Consider the following 21,850-nt stretch of genomic DNA (forward strand, 5'->3'; position numbering starts at 1 on the left):
AATTATAGTATCCAAGTATCAAGTTCCTGACCCTTAATGCTTTTCTTTATTACTTTTTCTTTCAGATTCTTTGCTGATTTTTCTCTTCAGGCATTAGGTTCTATTTTTGTTGCACCAAGTCTTCTAATGTGTTATGGTAATATTTTCTTTCTTTCTCTTCTGCACTTATCCCATCCTGTCTTCACGGTATGCTTTACAATTTTACAAGTATTTCCATGTTCAACTGTTGATAGATTATTATTTTCCCTCTGCACACAGAAACAAGCCTGTAGCATATTATTTCTTTCTCTATGCATTAAAATAAATTTATACCTCTCTGGACTGGACTGGACAAATGGTGATGAGAGGATCAAGATGGCGAGGATCAAGAAACAAAGGTTTACCCAGATTTTCCTCTCCCATGGCACTCAAGAATTCTTAAGGAGAAGGTCCTGTCTGTTCAATCTATGTCTCCCTCCACCAGGAACCTTGCTGTACATTAGAGTAGCTCTACCCTCCAGGTCCTCCTTCCCTGGTCATTTAGCATTTTTCATACAAAATGGTACATATAATAAAGATAGAATGATGAAATGTCTGTTATAGTAACATGATAAAATAAGCTCAACTGTATTAAGTGGCTAGAAATTGATGGAAATATGTCAGGTAATTTCAGAAGTCCACAGAGCAGAGGTCAGAGAACTAGCAATTTGACTTCCTAGATACCTAGAATCAATTGTTTTTCATACTAAAGCTGAAGCTACCTATTTATTGATATTCATTCACTTTTTAAAAAAAATATGCACATGATGCTCACATTTGACAAGTTTCATTTGGAATTATTTACATTCAAAAGATGGAAAATGCATTTGATTTTTAAAAAATCCTCATGGTATGCTTTATGATTTTACAAGTATTTCTTGAGGATATCCATGCCTACTCTCCATACTCTATCAACAGTGGCCCTGATAAAAATGAATATGTAATTTTTTCACCTTACTGTCATTTCCATGAAAAATGGAGTTGATAATTTCCACTCTCTCTTTCATATGGTACCAGTGCTCTTTTTTTTTTTCTTTCAAATCAATGTTTGGTCATCCTTGATAGTAAGAGGGTATTACCAATAAGCATTTTCAACAAACAGCATTTGCTGATTTGGCCATTTGTTTAATCGTCTATTCCCTCTTTGGGCTACAGATCAGGATTGGGGGTGTAGCTCAGTGGTAGCATGCTTACTTACTATGGTGAAGCACTGGATTCTCTCCCCAGCACCCAAGAAAAAAGATCAAGATTCAAATATCAATAAAATTATTCAAGGAACAGGGATCAAAGCATCAAGGTCGTTTTCCAAGCACACATGCATGCACATGCAAGCACTTTCATTGGTACCAACTTACCAACTTTGTGTCTAAATTGCTGCAAGTGACTACTACCTTTAAAAATTTATGTAGCTCGGGGATTTTGCAGTTATTTATCTGCACCCCGTTTTGGAAGGTTGAAACTCCCTGCAAAATATAAAATCAATCTATCCAAACTAAGAAAAGCTTGTTGATCATGAGGCTTTGATTCTAATGATTATCACTTCAAATATGTCCAGAATGTCTACTTCTTTCAAAAAGTTTTCAATTTGGTTAGAATACCTCAATAACAGTGGGTTCAAATACAGTCTATCATCTCTGCTGGACTTAGCACATTGCCAAATTCAGTGTCTTTGTTCTTTCATCTTGTCTAGCTTCTCTCTCCTCTCACCTCACCCCTGTGAGCCTCTAATCCTGTTTCTACAACTTTAAGTCGACTCCTGTAACTGACATTTCATCTTCTTGTCTGTCTCCTGTGTCCCTCAACTCTCCGGAAGGTTTCTTCTTTGTGTCTCCCACTACCCGCTCCCCTTAGCTTGAATCTTTAATATCCCAGTCTGTCTTGATGTGCTCAGATCCTTATTAATGGCTGAGAAAAACACTGGCAGGGTTGAGAGGGAAAGGCATGAAAGAGAAGCAGGACATCAAAGTTGGTATTGAAATGAGGCTTGCCAACGAGTTCCCATATTTAAACACTCATGCCATTGTCTTGTGACATTCTTAAGGTGAGGAAAATTTTTTTAAAAAAGTTTAGAGTGATTGAATCTTACAAATTATAAATGTGCAGAGCATTATTTCTTAACTTGTTTATTCTCAGCCAGTAGTTTAGTTGGTGTTCATCCAAAGTGGTAACTTTTTAACTTTGCTGGACTAGTGATGTCCATTTTCTAAAATCAGTAGTTGTAATATGTTTATACAGAAAATGATCGCATTAATCAAGAATGGATCTATTCAAATAAAATCCACTCCAATGATGCTGGCATTTCTTAACTAATGATAAAAATACAGGCTTCATATAACGAGCATAAGCCTTAGGTATTTTATAATATGAAGATTATTTTTTTTCAAGTGAGTAGTGAAGTTTAGGTCAAACATTTATTGTTCATGAAAAGAAACAAATGGTATTACTAGATAAAAATAAAATTTTAGAAATGATGACTTGTTTCTTAATTTTTTTTTTCATAAGTACAGAGTAATCTAGATCTTTGACAGAATTAACCACGGAATGGTCTAGGGCAAAGGACAGAAAAATTACAGTCCTTGGGCCAAATCCAACCAACAGATTGTTTTTGTAAATAAATACTGATCGTATCACAGGTTTTGCTCATTTCTCTACATGTTGCTAATGGCTGCTTTCTTGTAATAATGGCAGCAACAGCTTGTTGAGACAAAAACTGTGTGGTCCTTACAAGCTAAAATATTGCCACCTGACCTTTGACAGAGAAATTTTGATGATAACTGGTCTGTACTATGTCTTGTTCTCTTATTATAGGGGACTCTCTGATCATTCTCCAGCCCCGTTATGCTAGTGCTTTTCTTGTTGCTGTTTCCCAATGATCAGTGAATATCATAACATAGAAGTAGAAAACTTAGCATGTTTAATCCAACAATAATGATAAGCATACATTACTATTCTATTATGATTTTATGAAGATAACATTATATAAATTACTCAAAATTTAGTTTTTTTATATAATTATTTGTACACATAAGAACATGAGTGTACCTCTTGGGAGTGGCAAGATAAATTATTTTGAAATTTGATTTTTTAAAAAATACCCATGTAAATAAGGTTTCCATTCTTGAATGACAAAATATTAGGTCTATATAAAATTTACAAATACAGGGTGCCTACCTCTTCAGGTCTGCTAAAATAATCTAAAAATTACAATTGCTTTAGACAATCTAACAAGACACTATAATAGTATTTATAAAATGAAAATATCTTTAAAGAGACTACATCTAATGGAAGATAATTATCCCTTTTGCTGGAAGTATGGATAAGACACTAGATAAATCCACTTGAAACCTTTAGAAAAGATTGCCAGAGGAGCCAAGGTAAAGACGATGATGTAGAAACAGAGTTTGCAACTCTCCTTGTCCTGGACTGCCCAAAGAAACAGAATCTGGATAGATTTAATTCCAGAAAATGGCCTTCAAATACAATAATTCTTACCTCTTGTTGTTTCAAAGTAGTCTCTTGAATTTTGCCATTCAGTTTTTCTATATTGAGCTGCAAATCAAGTAAGGTGCTATTCAGATTTATTAAGGACTTGGAGATTTCACCTATTGTATTCTCATATTCCCGGACTGAGGAAAACAAGTTACTTAGCTGGAGAAGACTATCATTAAATCTTTGATCCGTTGTCACACTGAAATTTTGGAAGTGTTCTGAATTTATGAGATTGGCTTCTGAATCTGAAATAGATTGGATTCTCTTCTCCATGTTGACCATGCTTTCCATTACAAATTCTTGAAATTTCATTTTAGCTTCACTGCCATTTCTTTGTCCCAGACTTTGAGATATATCATTTGCATTAATTGAATCAACTGTGCAATTCTTCATTTCCCACTTCAGGAGATGAGCTGCATGTTTAAGTAAAAATTAATAAAGTCAAGACCTGTGTTCTTAAAAGTATACATTATATTACTCAATTTAACTCCTTTCCTTTATTTTCATTGCATGTGGGATAATAGCCTAAACCCTGTATTTATTTTAAAAATGCTACATGTGAATAATAGTATACTACTGAGTAGCACACAGCCTCCCTTTCCCACTTTACGTAAGAATTTATTCCAGGATTATGTCATTATTTCTGATTTTCTGCTTATATGAAGCTTCCTGGCCATTAAATTTAGCTTTTCCAGTAAGAGAACATTCTAAAAAATATAACATCTGTTATATTATACTCCACAGACTATTGTTAGGATATAATGAGATAATGCTCAACATATTTTCTGAGGTAAGCACGTTGGACAAGTTAGCTATGATGTTGACCAAAATAATATGTAGTTAAAGGTGAAGCACAAGCAGGAGCATCATCCTTTTTGTGGATTAATTGTTCATCTTCTTCATCCTATAGTTTAAGCTGACAGAGAATTGTCATTTTAGTTTTCACAGGTTCAACTCCCATTTGGTGGAGCAGGAAACTGGGAAAATGACTTTCTTACATTTTAAAAATATATTGTTTTCATCAAACTCTTCTTTTCCTGTTATAAAGTATATATTCACAGCAGAAATTTTGAAAGTATGGATATATTAAGAAAAAATAATTTATCCTCATCTTACTATTCTAAGTAAAACTCCTAATATCTTGATGTATAGATATCAAATCTTGTTCTCTGTTTCTATTATCATATTACTATTTGAAATAAAAATATTTTATATAAATCTGGAAGCTACTTTAAATTTAATGCAATATCATAAACATTTCTTAGTATTATTTAATATTGTTTTACAAAAATAATTTCTTAACTACATTGTATTCTATGAATGGGTCTCTCAGATTTATTTAATAGCCCACCTACATTTAGTTTGCTTCTGTTTCCAGTAATGTATCTGGTGTTTTGATGAACAATCTTGTGATAAATTATTTATCTGAAGAAAAAAATTGCTATTAAATGACATTTGGGGAACATACTGAATTGCTGATACATATTTCCAAATGGGCATATGTTCTCTAAACAAGATAATTATCATTCCAAAATGATCTAAAGCAATATGCTCTTTTGTTTAAAAGGAAAGAAGAAAAATAAATCACAAGCATTAACTTTGCAGATAAAAATAATACACAATTATACACAATGAAATGTTAAATGTCATTTTAAAACTAAATAGCAATGGTTCTTTGTATCTTATGTATATTTATATCTCCATATATGTATACTTATATCTCCATAAATGTAGACGTTTCGTGTACACAAATATTAGTCCCATTCTTGTTAGTTTGGATGCATCAGATTGTCCATATATGACAGTAGGGAACAATAAAAAGTGTGTCTTGCTTAGATTTCCTCAAAGATACAAAAGAGATACTTACCTTAGTTGTGGTGGTGAATCTGGTGAAATAAAGCATGTAAATCCCATAGCAGCAAAGGGGCCCATATTTCAAATCTATTCAATTACAAAATGCCTTCTGCATGAAAGATATTGTCATAGAGTTCATTGTAGCCACTACCTTTAGTTAAAACTTTGTGTAATGACTGTTGCTATTATTATATTGAGAAATGCTATATTTTATATATAACATAATATATAGTATATTATATATTATTATATTGAGAAATGCTATATTTTATATGCAATGAAATTTTAATTTTTAGAAATGTGTTATATTTTTCCTGGTTACAGTCCTTCACTATCAACTTACCTGAATTAATAAACTTCAGGTAAAATGTTTTAATATGATCTACAATAGAGGCTGTATTAAATGTGTGTTACTCTGTATTTCTTTATTTATCAATAAACTGGACATAAAAATGTATTTCTTTGCCACAACTCATTACATTTATTAAATTCAATATGGGAAAAATTTTGGATGGCCTCTTAAAATTTTCTTTTTGTTTCTTTTTATGATAATTATTACTTCTTGGGTAGCAGTTGATTGGATTATGAATTAGAACTTCCATCATTAGCAACTCTGATTCTGCCCTTTATAAAGTGTGACACTGGCAAGCATTGAACACGTTATTTAATTTGTCAGTGCTTCTATTTTGCTATCTGTTTAAATGGAATATTATCTAGTGTTATCTCAGTGTTTACATAAATAAAATATACAATGCTTAGGCCACTTTGTGGAATGTAATAGGCTTTGGATACGTTTCAGGGTTTTTGTCATTATAATTTTTAACTCAATATATGTGACCCAATTTTCTATATGCTTCATACTGATTAACTTTAGAAAATTAATTTTGTATAATATAAAAATTTTTCTGGGATTGGATATTCCCATGAATATAGTAGTCACTGTGCTTTATTTTACTAGGTGCATTACTCCTAATTGCTCACCCTATAATTTTGCTTTCATGAAAAAAAAAATTTGTTTCATGCAGATAACGTTAGTCTTTTTCACTGTATGAAAAGAGAAGAACTAATTTTAGAAAAGGCCAACAATTTGGCAACAAGTTGAAAAAGAGTTGACAATAAAGGCTTATCTTTTGCTTATCGATTTAAAAACACAACATTGATTAATTCCTTAACCTGAATGAAACTAACTTAAACTTTCCTTTCTTAAAAATGTTTAATGCTATCATATAGTGAGGTAAAGAAGGTCAGAGTTCATTCCTTTTTAGAAGTTCATTTCTTTCATTTTTATTGGAGAGCTGGCATTTTGTGACTTTCCTATTTCATATATGAAAGAAGACAAAACTTTTACGGCCTATGCAAAGATCTAGGGAGAGGGTTATATTTGATTCTACAGATCATGTTTACTCTTTCATGTTGGTAATATCTTTTCCTATCCAAAATTTATATTGTGTTGAATACGAATTTTTAGTATTTCAGGAGCAATTTATACACATCAATTCTAGGTTGTATTTTATTGTTATGGGAAAGCATTATGTGTTATGCTCTCACAATGTTTCAGCAGCTTCTTTAAGGACAGGAAGCATATGGAATAAACTGTATAACTAAGAAGACATTTAGTTTTCACGTGCAATTATTTTTGGGGCTCATTAATTCATATTTTCCAAAAGGAGTACATTTTATTATCTTAGGCATATATTTTGTCTATATTAATATATTTTTGTCAAGTGGAGATATGTACTATATTTTAGTTCATCTTTAAAATATTCTGATCTACAACTTTAAGTTATAAATGGATTATCAATATTTTATTATGAATAAATGACAGATACAGTGAGTTCTGTTCCAAATTCTCATGGATTTGGTACTGATGCAAACCAATCATATTGGAATATATTAGCTTCTTGTCAGTCTTAATAGGTGCCTATTGTGATTTTAGGAAATAAACTACTTCAGATCAATTGTTATCAACTCTAGAGCAAATATGTTGACACTTACAGTACTTTCTAATAGTCTAGGTATTTGGACCTTGATCAGAATCCCTGAAATCTTTTTAGACTCCTGCCTGCCTTCTGCATGGAACTGTCAGAAGCTTCAGTTCCTGAGGTTGGCTCCATAGTCTGTGATTTATATAAAAAATAAAATGTATCCAATTTCTGGTGTAGTTAATAATCCCAAACAATGATGCATCTTTCAGTTATGCATTTCACATTAGAGATAGGCAGATGCACAAATAGCATACAGATAACTATGTCTCATCAGGAAGTTGATTTTTTACTGCTAGATATATCAAATCCTTTAATTTAGATGACTATAGTGCATTTGCTTGTTGGTTTGGATGTTATGGTTCAATTTCTGTTTTCATTTGTATTTTAATGGCTAAAATATCAGATAATTTTTTCCTGAGGAAACCATTTTCTTGGCTAAAATTATCACAACTCATTGTGTTGCTATTGTTATTTTTATTTTTACTGACCATTCAAGTTTGTTATAAAAACCTAGAGAAACAGCAGACCATAGAGGTTAAAATTCAGAAGTCATAGGAACTCCAGCTCCATTACTGAGGAATCTCAGTTTTCTTGTACAGATAATGAGGACACTATAGCATCTGCTTAAAGTATAAGGGTGTAGTAAGAAAATTTGTGGAAAGTTTTTAGCCTAGTAACTAAACACAGTAAATGTTTAAAAAAGAAAAATGACAGGGGCTATTGCAATTGTTGTTGTTTCTGTATTATATTTTTGGTATGGAACTTTGGCTTTGTTTTGGAATGCCCTCTTACATTGCCTCTTAATAAAAGAAGTTTGAACTTTTATTCAGGAGTATATTCTTATTAAGCTGATTAATATAGACATAAAAATGCATCTTCTTCTAAACTTATTTCTTGACAGAACATATGGCCATATGTTTTCCCAGCCATAAAGAAGAGGACAGCAACAAGGCATATAAATTTAAATGCCAATTTAAATTCATCAAATTCATAAAAATGTTATTTAGGAGAAAAACATTTATGTGTATATATAAATTACATACAAGCCATTTGCCTTTGTCAATATCCTCAAGTCTATTCCCAATCCAAGTCAGACTCCCCAAAGGAACATATACTTGAGCTCAATGTGAAAGAATGCCAATGTGTTATTTTTAGAGATATTTTAAGTAATAGCTCATGAAGCATGAGATCATGTTAATTATAAAAACTGCACCTAAAGAGTAGGTGTAAGGCACTGCTTTATAGTGGGAATATTTCTTTCTGCTCTCAGTATTAGACTTAGAAGATCTTCTGAACAACAGCCTTGTTTTAATGGTAAATTCATTGTCAGTGTAAATGATCATGTTTGTCTTCACATTGGCAACTAGAATAGTTCACATTGGCAATGAAATTTATGGTCCATTGCTAGTCCTATATACATAGAACTTCAGAGTGTAACAGATTTTTGAAAATATTCCCATCTTCACATGTTTATGTTTTATTTTATTCTTTTATATTCTGTTTTTTCTTAATTTGAAAAATATCTATTTGCTTCCACTTAACGTTTCAGAATCTATTTTTTATTGTTTTTTTATTTCAAGAAAAAACAAAAAGGTTTTATTTTTGAAAAATTGCCTTTTTCTTTCCCCATAATGTGTTATAGTTTTCTTGTGTGATTATAAGTGTAGGTTATTTGAAGTGGATTCTAGGGCTTACTTTTGGAAATTACTACAGGAAAAATAAATAAGGAATATCTCTATACTATGGCTGCACAGAATCTATTTTTTAATTTAACAAACATGAGGAAACAATTACACATGACTTTTTCCTTATGCATCTACCATATTAAAAGAAAACTGAATGCTGTTTTTTTTACATTTAATAATTCACAAGATGAATTGCTAATTTTCAATATTCTAGAATTCCATACCTGCCACTATTCCAATGATAGGTATGAGAACTGCAAACACAAGGAGATAAAGGGCAATTAGTGCAGCTTTGAAGGACTTCAGTTTCTCTTGAAGGGCAGGGCCATTTTTAGGATCTACAAAAAACACAAAAGCCAAAAACTATTGTTAGAAAACTTTCTGCTCTTATGTGATTAAAATTTTATAATCTCTAGTTATATGATTAGGACCAAGCCTATTGTAACAAAACAAAGGAAAACTAGATTCTTAGTTACTCTGTACCAAACAAAGGGACAGTCATAGGAAAAGCTGATTCAGGTGTGACTATGAACACTTGATTCACTTATCTATTTACTGAAAGTCCAAAAGAAAGTTACTCCCCTCTACAAGTTTCGATTATCTCATTTGGGAGGATTAATTGGTAAATTTTAATATTGGTACTAACATACGTTGGCATAAATATTCTTCTTCTGCATATTTCACGTGGGAATATATTCTGGGTCAAATAAAATTCCTCAAGCAACATGATTATGATTTTTTTCATATTTTGAAACTAGAGAAATATTTACTTTCAATGACCATTAGGCAAAATATTTCTTTATCAATTCCATCTCAATAATTTTGTATTTGTGTACCTCTATGATTTGAATATAATATCAAAATTATTTTTAAAATGAAATAAAAGAATTTACATGCTGACTAAATTTTGAAATGAATCCATGAAGCTCATCTTCTGGATATTTCAGAATATATTAACCATAACTTTGTAGCCTGATGCATTTATATGGAACAGTGATTCACATAATGGAAAAATAATTGTGGCAGAAATACATTAACATACAAGGGAAGCTCAGTAGTTTGGGAAGACAAATTGTCTCATTAGATGAATAAAACATCCATTAAAATTTTCTTTTCTGTGGCTATTTCTTTTATTGTTCAATAAAAAAGTAACTTCCTTTCTGTTTACTGACTTCTAATTTAAAAACAAAATTTGACATGTTGTTCAATAATGTTTTATGAAGGATCAAGAGGAACAGAAAAATTGTGAAAAGGAAAGAAAAGGAAAGATTGCTGGAAAAAGAAAAAGAATAACCCATAACAGAAGCAAGATGGGATATTCCATCGTTCAGGTTGACTAAACCTGAAGCCAGCCGGTGGGTCATCCACTTTCTCATGTACAATTTATTAATCACAAGTTCTGAGTAGTTTATCTTTTAAATAACTCAGATTTTTCTCTTATTTTTCCTGCTCCCAATGCCTTTGTCCTCCCTCCTCAATCATGGAGCATCTTTGTCTATAGCTGCTTTTACTATTATCTTTTAATGTGTATGTCACTGGTGCCACCTTCTCCCATCAATCATTAGCATAGCACACAGCTGGGGTTGAGAGCTATATTCCAGGTTTGCCTTAGTAAAAACTCACATACGAGTCCTTAGCTTTGTGTGTGCTGCTTTCTCTAACTGCTCCTCCCTCTCCATTTCCTTGGATATAGATATTCATCCTTTAAGGCATAGTGGAATTCTAAACAATTCTGTCCTGACACAGTTGAATACTTTGAGCTTTTATCATAGCCTGAATAAACATGTATTTCATCTGTCAACATATCTTTTTTGGGCACACACAATTTTGTGTGTGCCCCAAAAAGATATGCTGAACTCCTAACCTCATATACCCAAGGAAGTAATCTTGATAGGAAACAGTGTCTTTGCAAATATACTTACTTTTAAATGAGGTCATATTGGACTAGGGTAGCTCTTACTTAATGTCTGGAGTCTTTACAAGAATATAAAAGAACAGAGTTACACAGGGGAAAAAAGAAAGCAGATATTAGTTTGATAGAGCGAGAAGCCCAAGAAATACCAAGAATTGCCAGGGCCTAAGAGAAGCTGAGAAGAACCCTGGGGGGATTTTTCCCTCAGCCTTTACAAGGGTGCAGAGACTTCCAGGGACCTTGAATTAACACTTCTGGAATTCAAGTCTGTGAAAGAAAAATTTCTATTGAGGAAAATTTAAGCTACCCAATTTGTGGCAGTTAGCATGGCCCTCAAAAACTAAACAAGCACCTGCTGCCCATAGGCACTCTGTCCCCTCTCTACTTACTGGGAGGAAGCAGTGCTGTCATTGAATGAGCATCAAATTTCACAGATTCTGAATAGGTATCCAGGTCCTCCAGTTGATCAGGAAAGCCATCCAGCTGCCCCATACTTCTATCAAACACATGGAAAAATATATTAATTTCATATGAATTGGCTAGTGTTTTTTTCCTAATGTTTCAAATTGAAATTTATAATAAACATTCAATTTTACAATTATTAGTAAAATGAATACACATGTCATATATAGCAATGTATTAAACATAAATTTTAACTTTCCCATAAAGAGACTTATATGGAACTTACGAATCTGTCAATGCACAAATGTGTCTCCGTGTTTATAGATGGTGTGTCTTTGAGTTTGAGTGGAGGTAGGATTTTTAGATAAAAGAATTTTTTTTCCCAAGTGACAAAAAACTGTTTGGCTGAAAAGAATATTATAATTTCCCTTAGAACAAATAGCTATGCATATTTGGAACAAATATTTCCTGTGACCTCTTATCAGAGTTTCTGGTTTGAATTTATTAAGCATATCTTTGTAAGTCAGTTTTTCCTTACCAGAGTATTTATTTATCAATTTAGAAACATAAAACAAAGACTAAAATATCTCTAAACTGAACTACATAAGGACAGAGATTATGTCTGTTTTTGTTCACATGCTTAAAACAACCTGGAACATAGAATATATTTCATAAATATTTGTTGAATGAATGATTTGGCTTCATAGGGCATTGGCTTTATATATTAGTTTTGCTTTTGTGTATGAGGTAAGATGGATGTTTGGGAAATATAAGAATGTGAAGAGGTGTGCTTCTTCTGATAGATTCTTGGCAAATAGTTTTTGTCTGTGATTCAGATTTTATGGCCTTTCTTTTTCTAATTTACATTCTTAGTCTTTTGATAGCTTCCTTAGAACTGAATTATACTGTTGAGACACTGCCTCTGTCCTGTTCCTAACCTACGTTTGTTTGCATTTTGGCTGTACCACTTAGCCACTGGATTTGATCATATCCCATTGCAATTTTCTCAAGAAAACATCGCTTGTTTTTTGGTCAGGAAAACTTTTTTTTTTTAATTAGGGACCATCTTAGTTGTGTAAATATTTACCAACTCTGGTTGTCACCCTCTAAATGTCAGTAATATCTCTTAAATTATTGTAACACCAATAATTTACGAAACTCTTACCCCACACAAACCTCAACTCTATATATTTCCAAACTTATACCCTCTTTGAGAACCACTGTGCTACATGCATCCTGAATAACATTAGTTTTTATGGAAAAAAAAATCTTCATGAGTTTCAACAATAGAGATTAATCAAATTTTGTGTGGCAGTATCTCTCAAATCACTGTGTGTGTGTGTGTGTTTATGTGTGTGTATGTGTGTGTAAGAGAGCCTTTAAATCGTGTATGAATGTTTCTTATATAACAAAACTTAAACATGTTACGTGTTAAAGAAAAGGGAAATGAAAATTTCCAGGATGATGATGCAGTGATCTAATCTTGGCCTTTTATCAAGGCATAAATGTATTTTTATCTACACAACTTGACATTATTTCAGGTTATATATCAAGTCACTATAACAAGTTCTGTGCAACTGAGGAGGAGGCCAAGCTCAATCTATATGGAATAGTCTTAGTAACCCAAAGATCTTATTTATGTACTAATTAGGAAGACTGTATTCTTTATCAAAAATCACCTGGTATTGTGATATATTTGTATATATACACATGATATACCACATGTGTATATATCTATATATTATATATTATAGACAATTTTATGTATATACATGCACATAATATATTTTATATATGTTTATATATATGTATATATATGCATATATATACATATATATATATATATATATATATTTTTTTTTTTTTTTTTTTACAAAGAAGGCACAGGCATAATACCAAAGGGAGTGACTTACTCTTTGGGGAAACTAGGTAACCATGGTAAAAACACAGAAAAAAAAGACATTTGGGGAGCACTTTAAAAAATAAGCAAAAATTGGGGGTAAAATTATTGCAGAATAGTTAACATTAAAGGCATGAAGGCATGAACAACATGGCACTTTAAGCCAATCAGCATCATCAAACTGAAGTTCAGGGTACAGAGCCAAGCGAGAGGCTGCAGAGCTTGTAACTGGGAGGACCCTGTTCATTGACTTCTCTCATTTTTCTGATTGCATAAATCAATCTGGATTTCCAAAATATATTGAAGTCACTATACAAATTAGTAAAATATAACATGTTCTTTTGCTCTGACTGTAGTAACCTGGATTAATATCAGTAGTGATAACAAATATTGTCTATTAAACATTTTTCTTTTCTCTTTTGCCCTGAAATAAAGATTAAATTTAGTTTTGCTTTTCTTTAAGTTTTGATCTATCTTTTTATAGCTTATACTAATGATAATAATTGTTTCAGTTAATAAGAAATTAATAATTGGAATTTTATAAGAAATGTGCACATTTGCCTGTATCTATAAACTGAGGTTTCTTTGGCAAGACATTAAAATTTTCAGAAAGAAAATTCTCTAATCAGTGTCTATATGTGCGTTAGCCTATATGAACATATTTGGTCTGTGTAACACCTCAGACATGTATAGGGGGCTGGAAGGGAGATGAACACCAAAATCTAATGTGTGGGTGGATGAATTAAAAATATTCCCCTTGACAATTCTGGTGTAATGATAGTTCTGTTATTTTTTTTTTCTTTTTGGGACAATGTACTGCAGTTCATCATGAACTATAGGATATATATTTTTTTCCATAAAAAGAAATTATGTATTGACCCAGTATAGACATTGCTGTCATAGTATTGCTGGTGTTTTTTGTTGTTACTTTTCTTTTCTTACTTTCTACATATTCTTTCTGGGGTCTCATCTACTTTGATGACTTGAACTACTTGCTGTGTACCAACCAAGCCAGTAATTATCCAGCTTGAATCTCATGTTTCAGAATCAGATTTTTTTTTTTAAAGAGAGAGTGAGAGAGGAGAGAGAGTGAGAGAGAGAGAGAGAGAGAGAATTTTTTTTTTTAAGTATTTATTCTTTAGCCCTCGGCGGACACAACATCTTTGTTTGTATGTGGTGCTGAGGATCGAACCCGGGCCGCACGCATGCGAGGCGAGCGCGCTACCGCTTGAGCCACATCCCCAGCCCCCAGAATCAGATTTTTAAAAAGAGATAATGGTGCAATTTTCACACCAACCCATCTTTTCATTTTCTAGGATTTTTAGTGTTGACATGTTATCCATTTATATGATCTATTATTATAACTATATCATCATCATTTTATTTCATTGTGGAAACACATGATAAAGTCATGCATATGGCAAGATAGAAGAAAGAGTTAGAAAAACAGTCACTCAGTCCAGAAGCCAGGGCTTTTTTCCAGACCCCGCTCACCTTCACAACTCATGTCCACTTATATACAACTACTGACCTCCTTGAATCCATTACTGTGATCTATCTTAATTTTTTTATATTTTAGCTCATTTTTATCTCCTCAGCCAGGCATCTTGAATGGGAACAATGGGATAGAAAATTAATGGGAAAATCTAAGAGCTTTTAGAATGAGGAGAAAATTAAAGTTTACTAATGGAATATTTTAACAATGTAGGAGAATCAAATCATACAATTAAAAAAAAAAAAAGTACTTTTTCAGGACAAAAACCCAAGAGAGAGAAAAGGTGACTAAAAGAAGACCCAGATAAAAACAAGGGAGAACTTTTTGATACCATAAGAGTAGAGCAAAAAAGTGGTCAGGGTCAAGAAGGAGGTGAAAAAAAAACAGAATTTCAAGACATGCAATGACATCCATGACTCACCATATTGGATTTGAGCTGTTTCATTTGGTTAACAGAGGCAGACACAGACTCTTAGGAAATCAGCAAGTAGACAAAGGGTAATGAAGGGAAAGGAGAGGAACAGGAATAGGGGAGACAGTGGAATGAATCTGATATAACTTTCCTATGGACATACACCACAGTGAATCTCCACACCATGTACAACCACAGAATGAGATCTTAATTTAAAAAGTTATACTCCATGTTTATATAAATATGTCAAAATATACCATTTTGTATATAATTCAAAAGAATTTTTAAATGTCACAAAAAATAAATAAATAAAATGAAATGAAAGGATTTGTGTGTATACCAGAAAGCTGGTCATGTTCATGGTTCTTGTTGAGAAGAGATTTGCTGATTATGCTCTGGGACAGTACATTGAGTGGAGTTTTAATGTTTCCTAGGTATTCCCCCTCATCTTTTCATCTCTTAACACCACAGTGTGCTAGAGTGCAGTTCTTGTAACCCTTAATCTCCATATTCACTCCCTTGGTGATATTAGTAGGTTCATTGCTTTAAATACTACCTACACGGGTGGGGACACTCCCATTTTTACCTCTTTCCCAGACCACTCAACTCTAGACCCTTATATGCAACTGCCTAACATGACTACTTAGATTTCTAACCTGCTCCACACTTAGAGGGTGAAATTATTGCAGAATAGTTAACGTTAAAGGCATTAAGGCATGAACAACAGACTTAGAGGTCTTCTTTCTCTCTCACCTCTCATCCTCCTCATGCCATTCCTCATCAGATCCTGTTGGCCATATGACAATGAAGAAGCTGACTGCAACTCTACCATTCCCCCACTCACCCTGTCCAAGTCTTATCCTCTTTAGTCCTGCTCACTATTTTATTAGGTCTCCAATCTGCCACTTCAGTCTTCACTCCATACTTCCTTTTCCACACAGTCTCCCAAGCGATTCTCTCCAGTAGATACATCAGGTCATTCCCCTGCTCCCCCCAAAAGGAGGCCTTTCCTGAGCATCAGATTTAGAATTATAACCTTCTCATTTTGCTTCATAAACATACAAAAGGCAAATTCTCTACTATCACTCAAGACTCAAATTTTCCTGTGACACTCACAACACAGGTTACTTCTGTGACCTCAGAGGTGTAGGGATTTTGCCTCACCAACAAGCAAGCAATTCTGCAGCAGCCAACACTAGCTGATGGTTCTCTACTCCATTTTGGTTCTGACAATATCTACCAGGAGATAACATCAGATCTCACAGGTAGAGGGCTCATTCCCCAAGATAGCCCCCTACCCCACCTTGGCTTTAGATGTCAATCCCAAGTCCCAATTGTATCCCCTGTACTTCTGAGTGACCAAGTAAAAATCAGGGTTTCCATAACCTCCTCCTCTGGTTTGACTAATGTACTAGAGCTGATCATAGAACTTAGGGAAACACATTTACCAGTGTATTGAAAAAGATATTGTAAAAAGGATACCAATAAGCAGCCAGATGAAGACATGTATGTGGTAAGGTATGGGAGAAGAGGCACATAGCTTCCATGCTGTCTTCAGGTGCTCCACTCTCTAAGAACCTGCACATGTTCAGCTATCTCTTACAAATCTGCCCTTCACTGCACTATGTAGGCATGATGGCTGGTAGTCTGAGTGAGGAAACCCAGCAAGGCCTGTCTACTCAGATTCTTCTTGGCCTGTCAGTGAAGCAATCCTCTCACCAGAGTGTAGGAAGGACCCCTCTGCAATAATAAGGGTCTTATGACTCACTACTAAGGGTAGGTGGAGTTCCTATGTGTGCATTCAGAAGGGAAGTATGAACCAGAAACAATGGTGGAAAATCAGAAAATAAATATCATATTATCATACCTCTTTTTTCCCTTCCTGTCTTGATTTTTCTCCTCCTAAAAGTGTCATCATCTAACACAAATAAAATTCCCTTATTTGTCTTAACTGTTGTGTGTCTTCTCTTACCCAAGTTAGGTGCATGATATGGGTTTTCATTGTTTTAGTTAGTAATCAGAGAGTTTCTCACAGTTATGAAGTATCCATTATATACATATTATATAAAAAATTGCACAGATGGAAAAAAAAGTATTTTGCAAGATGACCAAATTTTATATCTTGGTGTATGCCTGAAGAAAAGTTCACATTTCATTAATTTGAAAATATTTTTAAAATTCTGTTACATATTGGAAGATAAAGTGTTTTTTTTTCTCTGACTTGCATGTAATTTGTAAACTGAAATTAAAAAAAAAAAAAAATCACCCTCAATGACCTCACTCTGCTTCAGAGGTGTTCATTATTAGAATTACCAGATATTTTCAATTCTATTCTGACTATTATAATTTTTAAAATAACATTAAAACACATACACAAGGGAGGGCCTGGTTAGCACACAGAAGACAACACAACCTTTCCAGTGTGCCTTTAACTACCATTTCCAAAGTTAAAAGAAAAAGCAACTACACCAAAGTTACTTTTCCAACAAATATCAATGCACCTATACGGGATTGTGAAATCCTGTGGGTTTGTACAAACTATTGAAAGCATGTTCTCATGAGAAGTGAAACACATGTCTGCAATATCAGCTTTTCATAGAGAGGGTGAAAAGTTTACAGAGGCAAAAACAGGAAAACCATAATGAAAGCATTTCAAGGTTAATGTGTTTGGAAACCATATCCTTTATTTTTCTTGGATATTGTTTGTGAAAATATTGTAACAATATTAAAGGAAAGGTAAAAACAAAATTTCTGTCATTCCATTATCATAGCACTGGAAAAAGAATACCTTCATTTTTCCTACGAAACTTGAGTTTTATACATATACATACATGTTATATTGTTGCTGTCACAGTTCAAATTATTTAGTATTATGCATTTCCCTTAAAAATCATATCAGCATTTTTATTCTTCAAGTGATATTTAATATTTTAAATAATGAGCTATTAATAATTCATTGATTATATATACATCTCTTATTTATATAGCCACTTTCTTATAATGAAATTTTTTCTTTTTAATTTTTCCCTTTTATCCAAAGGACTACTTTTTGCTAATACAATTATAATGAAATATTTTCATAATTTGTCCTTATTCTTTTCAAACACTTTAGGATACTTTGCCATATATATGTTGAACTAACAGGCAAAAGGAAAACTATCTTGAACTTCTAGGAATTTACTGCCTGTTGTTTTAAATTTTATATATATTTATGTCATATTGAGCATGGAAGTTTTGAACAAAATTCAGCACCATTGATTAACAATGTTTATAATTAAGAATTATTTACATTTTGAGACGAGTTAAAATAATACTTCAATGTGGCTTTTATTTTCATTTTTTTTTCTTATTACCACCCAAGAGATATTCCATGTAAGTACTGATTATTTACCTTACTTCTTGGGTTTTTGTCAATTCATATCCACTGCTGGACATCCCCAGGGCAGCTTTAATATGTGTGTGTGTGTGTGTGTGTGTGTGTGTGTGTGTGTGTATAATAACTTTTCTATCTGTAGCATATAGTTATCACATGTCTTTTTAAATTTGGTGTATATTCTTCTAACATTGTGCCCTGTTTAGATGTGTCAGCATATTCTTAAGGTCAATTCCCCATTAAGTTAGAAGAGTTATTTTGGAAGCTTCCTTATTATTTAAAAATAAAAGCCTTGGTTTTGTTAGAATAGTTGAAAGTGTAGGTAAACTTTTTAATCAATGTATCTTTACAGCCAACTGCTCTACCCTTAAAGAATATGTCTGTGGGAAGGATTCTAATAAGAAACATCTATATTGTACCTGATGGCAGTGGTATTCATCCTTGGGAGTAAAGAAGAAAAAGCATTGATTTTGGAATCAGAATCTAGACTTGAATATTGGCTATGACATTATCTAGCTGTGTGATTTTAGGAAAATATTTAAATTTTGAATCACAATTTCTTCATATGTAAACATATATATATATGATTACAAAATCAATTTTAAAATTATTATGGGGCCTAAAAATATTTTTGGTAAATTGCCTGGTGCAGTGCACATTCTGCAAAGAGGAAATGTCCCTGATATTTCTAAGAGAAGCCATAAATGATCAACAGGACCCTCACCTGTCCTGGCACATGGCACCACTGGTAGAGGAAAGCTAAAGAAGCCAACAGGATTCACACACATTCCCAAGAGTGATCTCTGAGGAATCTCAGCTGACTATTAAGAGTAGATAGGAACAAGGTCAGTTTTGACCAACTTACAAGATTATTTTTTTTAATGTAGCTTAAGATGTACACTTGTGTCAGCCCAACAAAGGTAAGTAAAGCTGGAGGCTATAAAGAAAGAGTACTTGTGTGGGAGTGCCTAACAATAATGATCACAAAAGACTCTAGAGTTTCAAGTTTGTCCTGAGTTAATTTGAGTCTGATTTTAGAGATCTACAAATATTCCTCTCCTCCTACAATGATAAACTTGATCTCTTTTTCATAAATATGATTCTGAGTTACTGTCTTCATGGTTTGCAGAGACTGGCTGAAGTACTAATTGCTTATATTCTAAGTATTTACAAAGAACTAATGCTTTGCTGTCTAGAATTATTGTTTTCTTAGCATGATCCCTGCCGTATATCTTGTCCTGTCACCTGCCATCTGCCACTGTGGACCTCTGGACTGCTCTGATGCTGACTACCCTTAACTGTCCATGCTGTACCTGATAGAGAACAAGGACTTTGGGTTACTTTCCTCAACTTTGCCCTCTTTCAGCAGGAAGCAGCTTGGAGATACCAATGCTCATTTTTCCATAGAAATGAACTGTAGAAATTGAAAGTGGGGAAATGTAACAGTGGTCCACTTTATTCCTGGAATATATCCCTTGCTGCTCTGCCACTGAAACTTGTTTTTAAATCGGACATGTTTCTTTCTCTTCCTCTCTTCCTACGCCTCCCTAATTTCTCCCCCTCCCTAATCTCAGGGGAAACAGGATTACCTTTCTTCTCTTTTCTAGACATAGTTAATCTGTCCTTGAGTACATACTCACCATAAGAAAGAAGTAATCCAGAGTTTTGGGATGGTACCAGATCTCGGAAATGACTATCTCCCAAATTATCAATTGAATTACAACTCCAACAGAGAATACATGAAATTACTTCTTTAAAAGCCACCTGTTCCTGCTGATTGGCAGAATCACAGCCTCTGGGACAGGAGTCCCAGGTGTTTCTCCTTTGCTAGCAAAGCAATAAATCTTTTTTCCTTTTACTCAAATCAATCAATCAATAAATTGCCTGGTACACAGAAAGCATCAGCAAATAAATCACCATTATTTTAAAATTCATTTTTAAAATATTTTATTCTTACTGAAGCTTCATGTAACTCCTTAATATTATATAACTTGAAGTGGGGTGTGGAGATTTAAATACAAACAGGCAGTATATTTGCAGAATATCAGCCCTTAGCTACTACAAACAAAAACTCCTGAACACTGTACAAGACATTTAGAATCTCAGTCCTGTGACTTTTCTACTATGGCCGGTGACAACAACCACCCTCATCCTATTCTGTGTAAATCTTGCCCAGTCTTAAAGATGAACCTAAATTCTAGCATCTCTATGAGGATTTTTTAATAGTACTTTCTTCCTGTGAAATAATTTGGCTTCTCCTATATTCTCTTAGGAGTTATCTACAGCACCTTTATGCTCCTTAGGGTGTTCAAACTGCATTACACCTGTTTGGATACATGCACTAGATCATGTAATTCCTGAAGACACAAAAAAAATGTATTTCATCTTTTGTAACCTTTCCTCACATCTAGTTCAACCAACGGCATATAGTAGGTAATCAGCTAATATTTGCTCTATGAGCAAGTAAGGATCATAAACCCCTTAAAGTTATAGCCAAAAGTGTCAGGTGAAAAGGAAAGAAAGAAGAAGAATGAAAATTTATTAATCATACTTGGAACAAAGCCAATATTTTTAACAAAATATGAATAATCTTATGACAAAAAATTTCCAGTTTAAACTACAAAGTATTTAGTGTATTTTGCACACACACACACATCCATTTTTTTTTCACTCATGGAAACCTGAACAGAAATATATTTTACCATTCAAAACAATGAAAGCAAATTATTAGTGATAGAAAAAAACACTGTACTAGAACTATTGATCATATGTAGTATCACTAGTATCTCTCTCACTCTCTATCATTCATACACACACACACACACACCAGACTCATGCAATCAATAAAGGCAATTTGGGGGAAAAAATAAGTATCTTTTACCGTTGATTGTAAAGAAGGCAGCTCTGATTTGTCCACTTCCCTCTCTTTACAATTGAAACCCAAAATCTTTATCTCATAGTATTTCAGCATCTGGTCTATGAAGAAAGGAAATGACACATTCCTGTGTTGAAAAATTTCTTAGCAATGTATTTCAGTAGTGCTCTCATCAATGCACTGGTTTGCAAAATCTAAATTTGTCAGATAACTCATTCCTTCTCCCCATGTAAGACAGTAAAAATAAATAAATAAATAAATAAAGATAAAAATAAAGAGGGAGAGAACTAAAAATGATAAGCAACAAGGGTATTGGAACAGGGTGCATACTTTATAAGAGATTGACTTTTCCCTTTTAATAAGTTATTCATGCCCCTTGTTAGCATTCATCAGTCCCACTAACTCTTCTTTCATACTATATAATATAGAAAGAAGACCATGTTTGTTTCA

The 21,850-nt window shown here is 33.1% G+C and overlaps 1 protein-coding gene across 2 annotated transcripts in view; it reads right to left on the reverse strand.

The window, feature by feature from the left end:
* Positions 1 to 21,489, reverse strand: part of MSR1 (macrophage scavenger receptor 1) — an 80,457-nt gene extending 58,968 nt beyond the window's left edge. For both annotated transcript variants that reach the window (XM_081269176.1, XM_081269177.1), the window contains exons 1-4: positions 21,407 to 21,489; positions 11,333 to 11,439; positions 9,256 to 9,369; positions 3,511 to 3,920 (exon numbers count right to left, since the gene is read on the reverse strand). In XM_081269176.1, coding sequence (XP_081125302.1) covers positions 3,511 to 3,920; positions 9,256 to 9,369; positions 11,333 to 11,435 — 627 coding nt within the window. In that variant the 5' untranslated portion in view covers positions 11,436 to 11,439; positions 21,407 to 21,489. The remainder of the gene's footprint in view (positions 1 to 3,510; positions 3,921 to 9,255; positions 9,370 to 11,332; positions 11,440 to 21,406) is intronic.
* Positions 21,490 to 21,850: the final 361 nt, after the last annotated feature.

This window comes from Spermophilus citellus (assembly GCF_964194105.1).
Source record: "Spermophilus citellus genome assembly, chromosome: 16".
Taxonomy (NCBI): domain Eukaryota; kingdom Metazoa; phylum Chordata; class Mammalia; order Rodentia; family Sciuridae; genus Spermophilus; species Spermophilus citellus.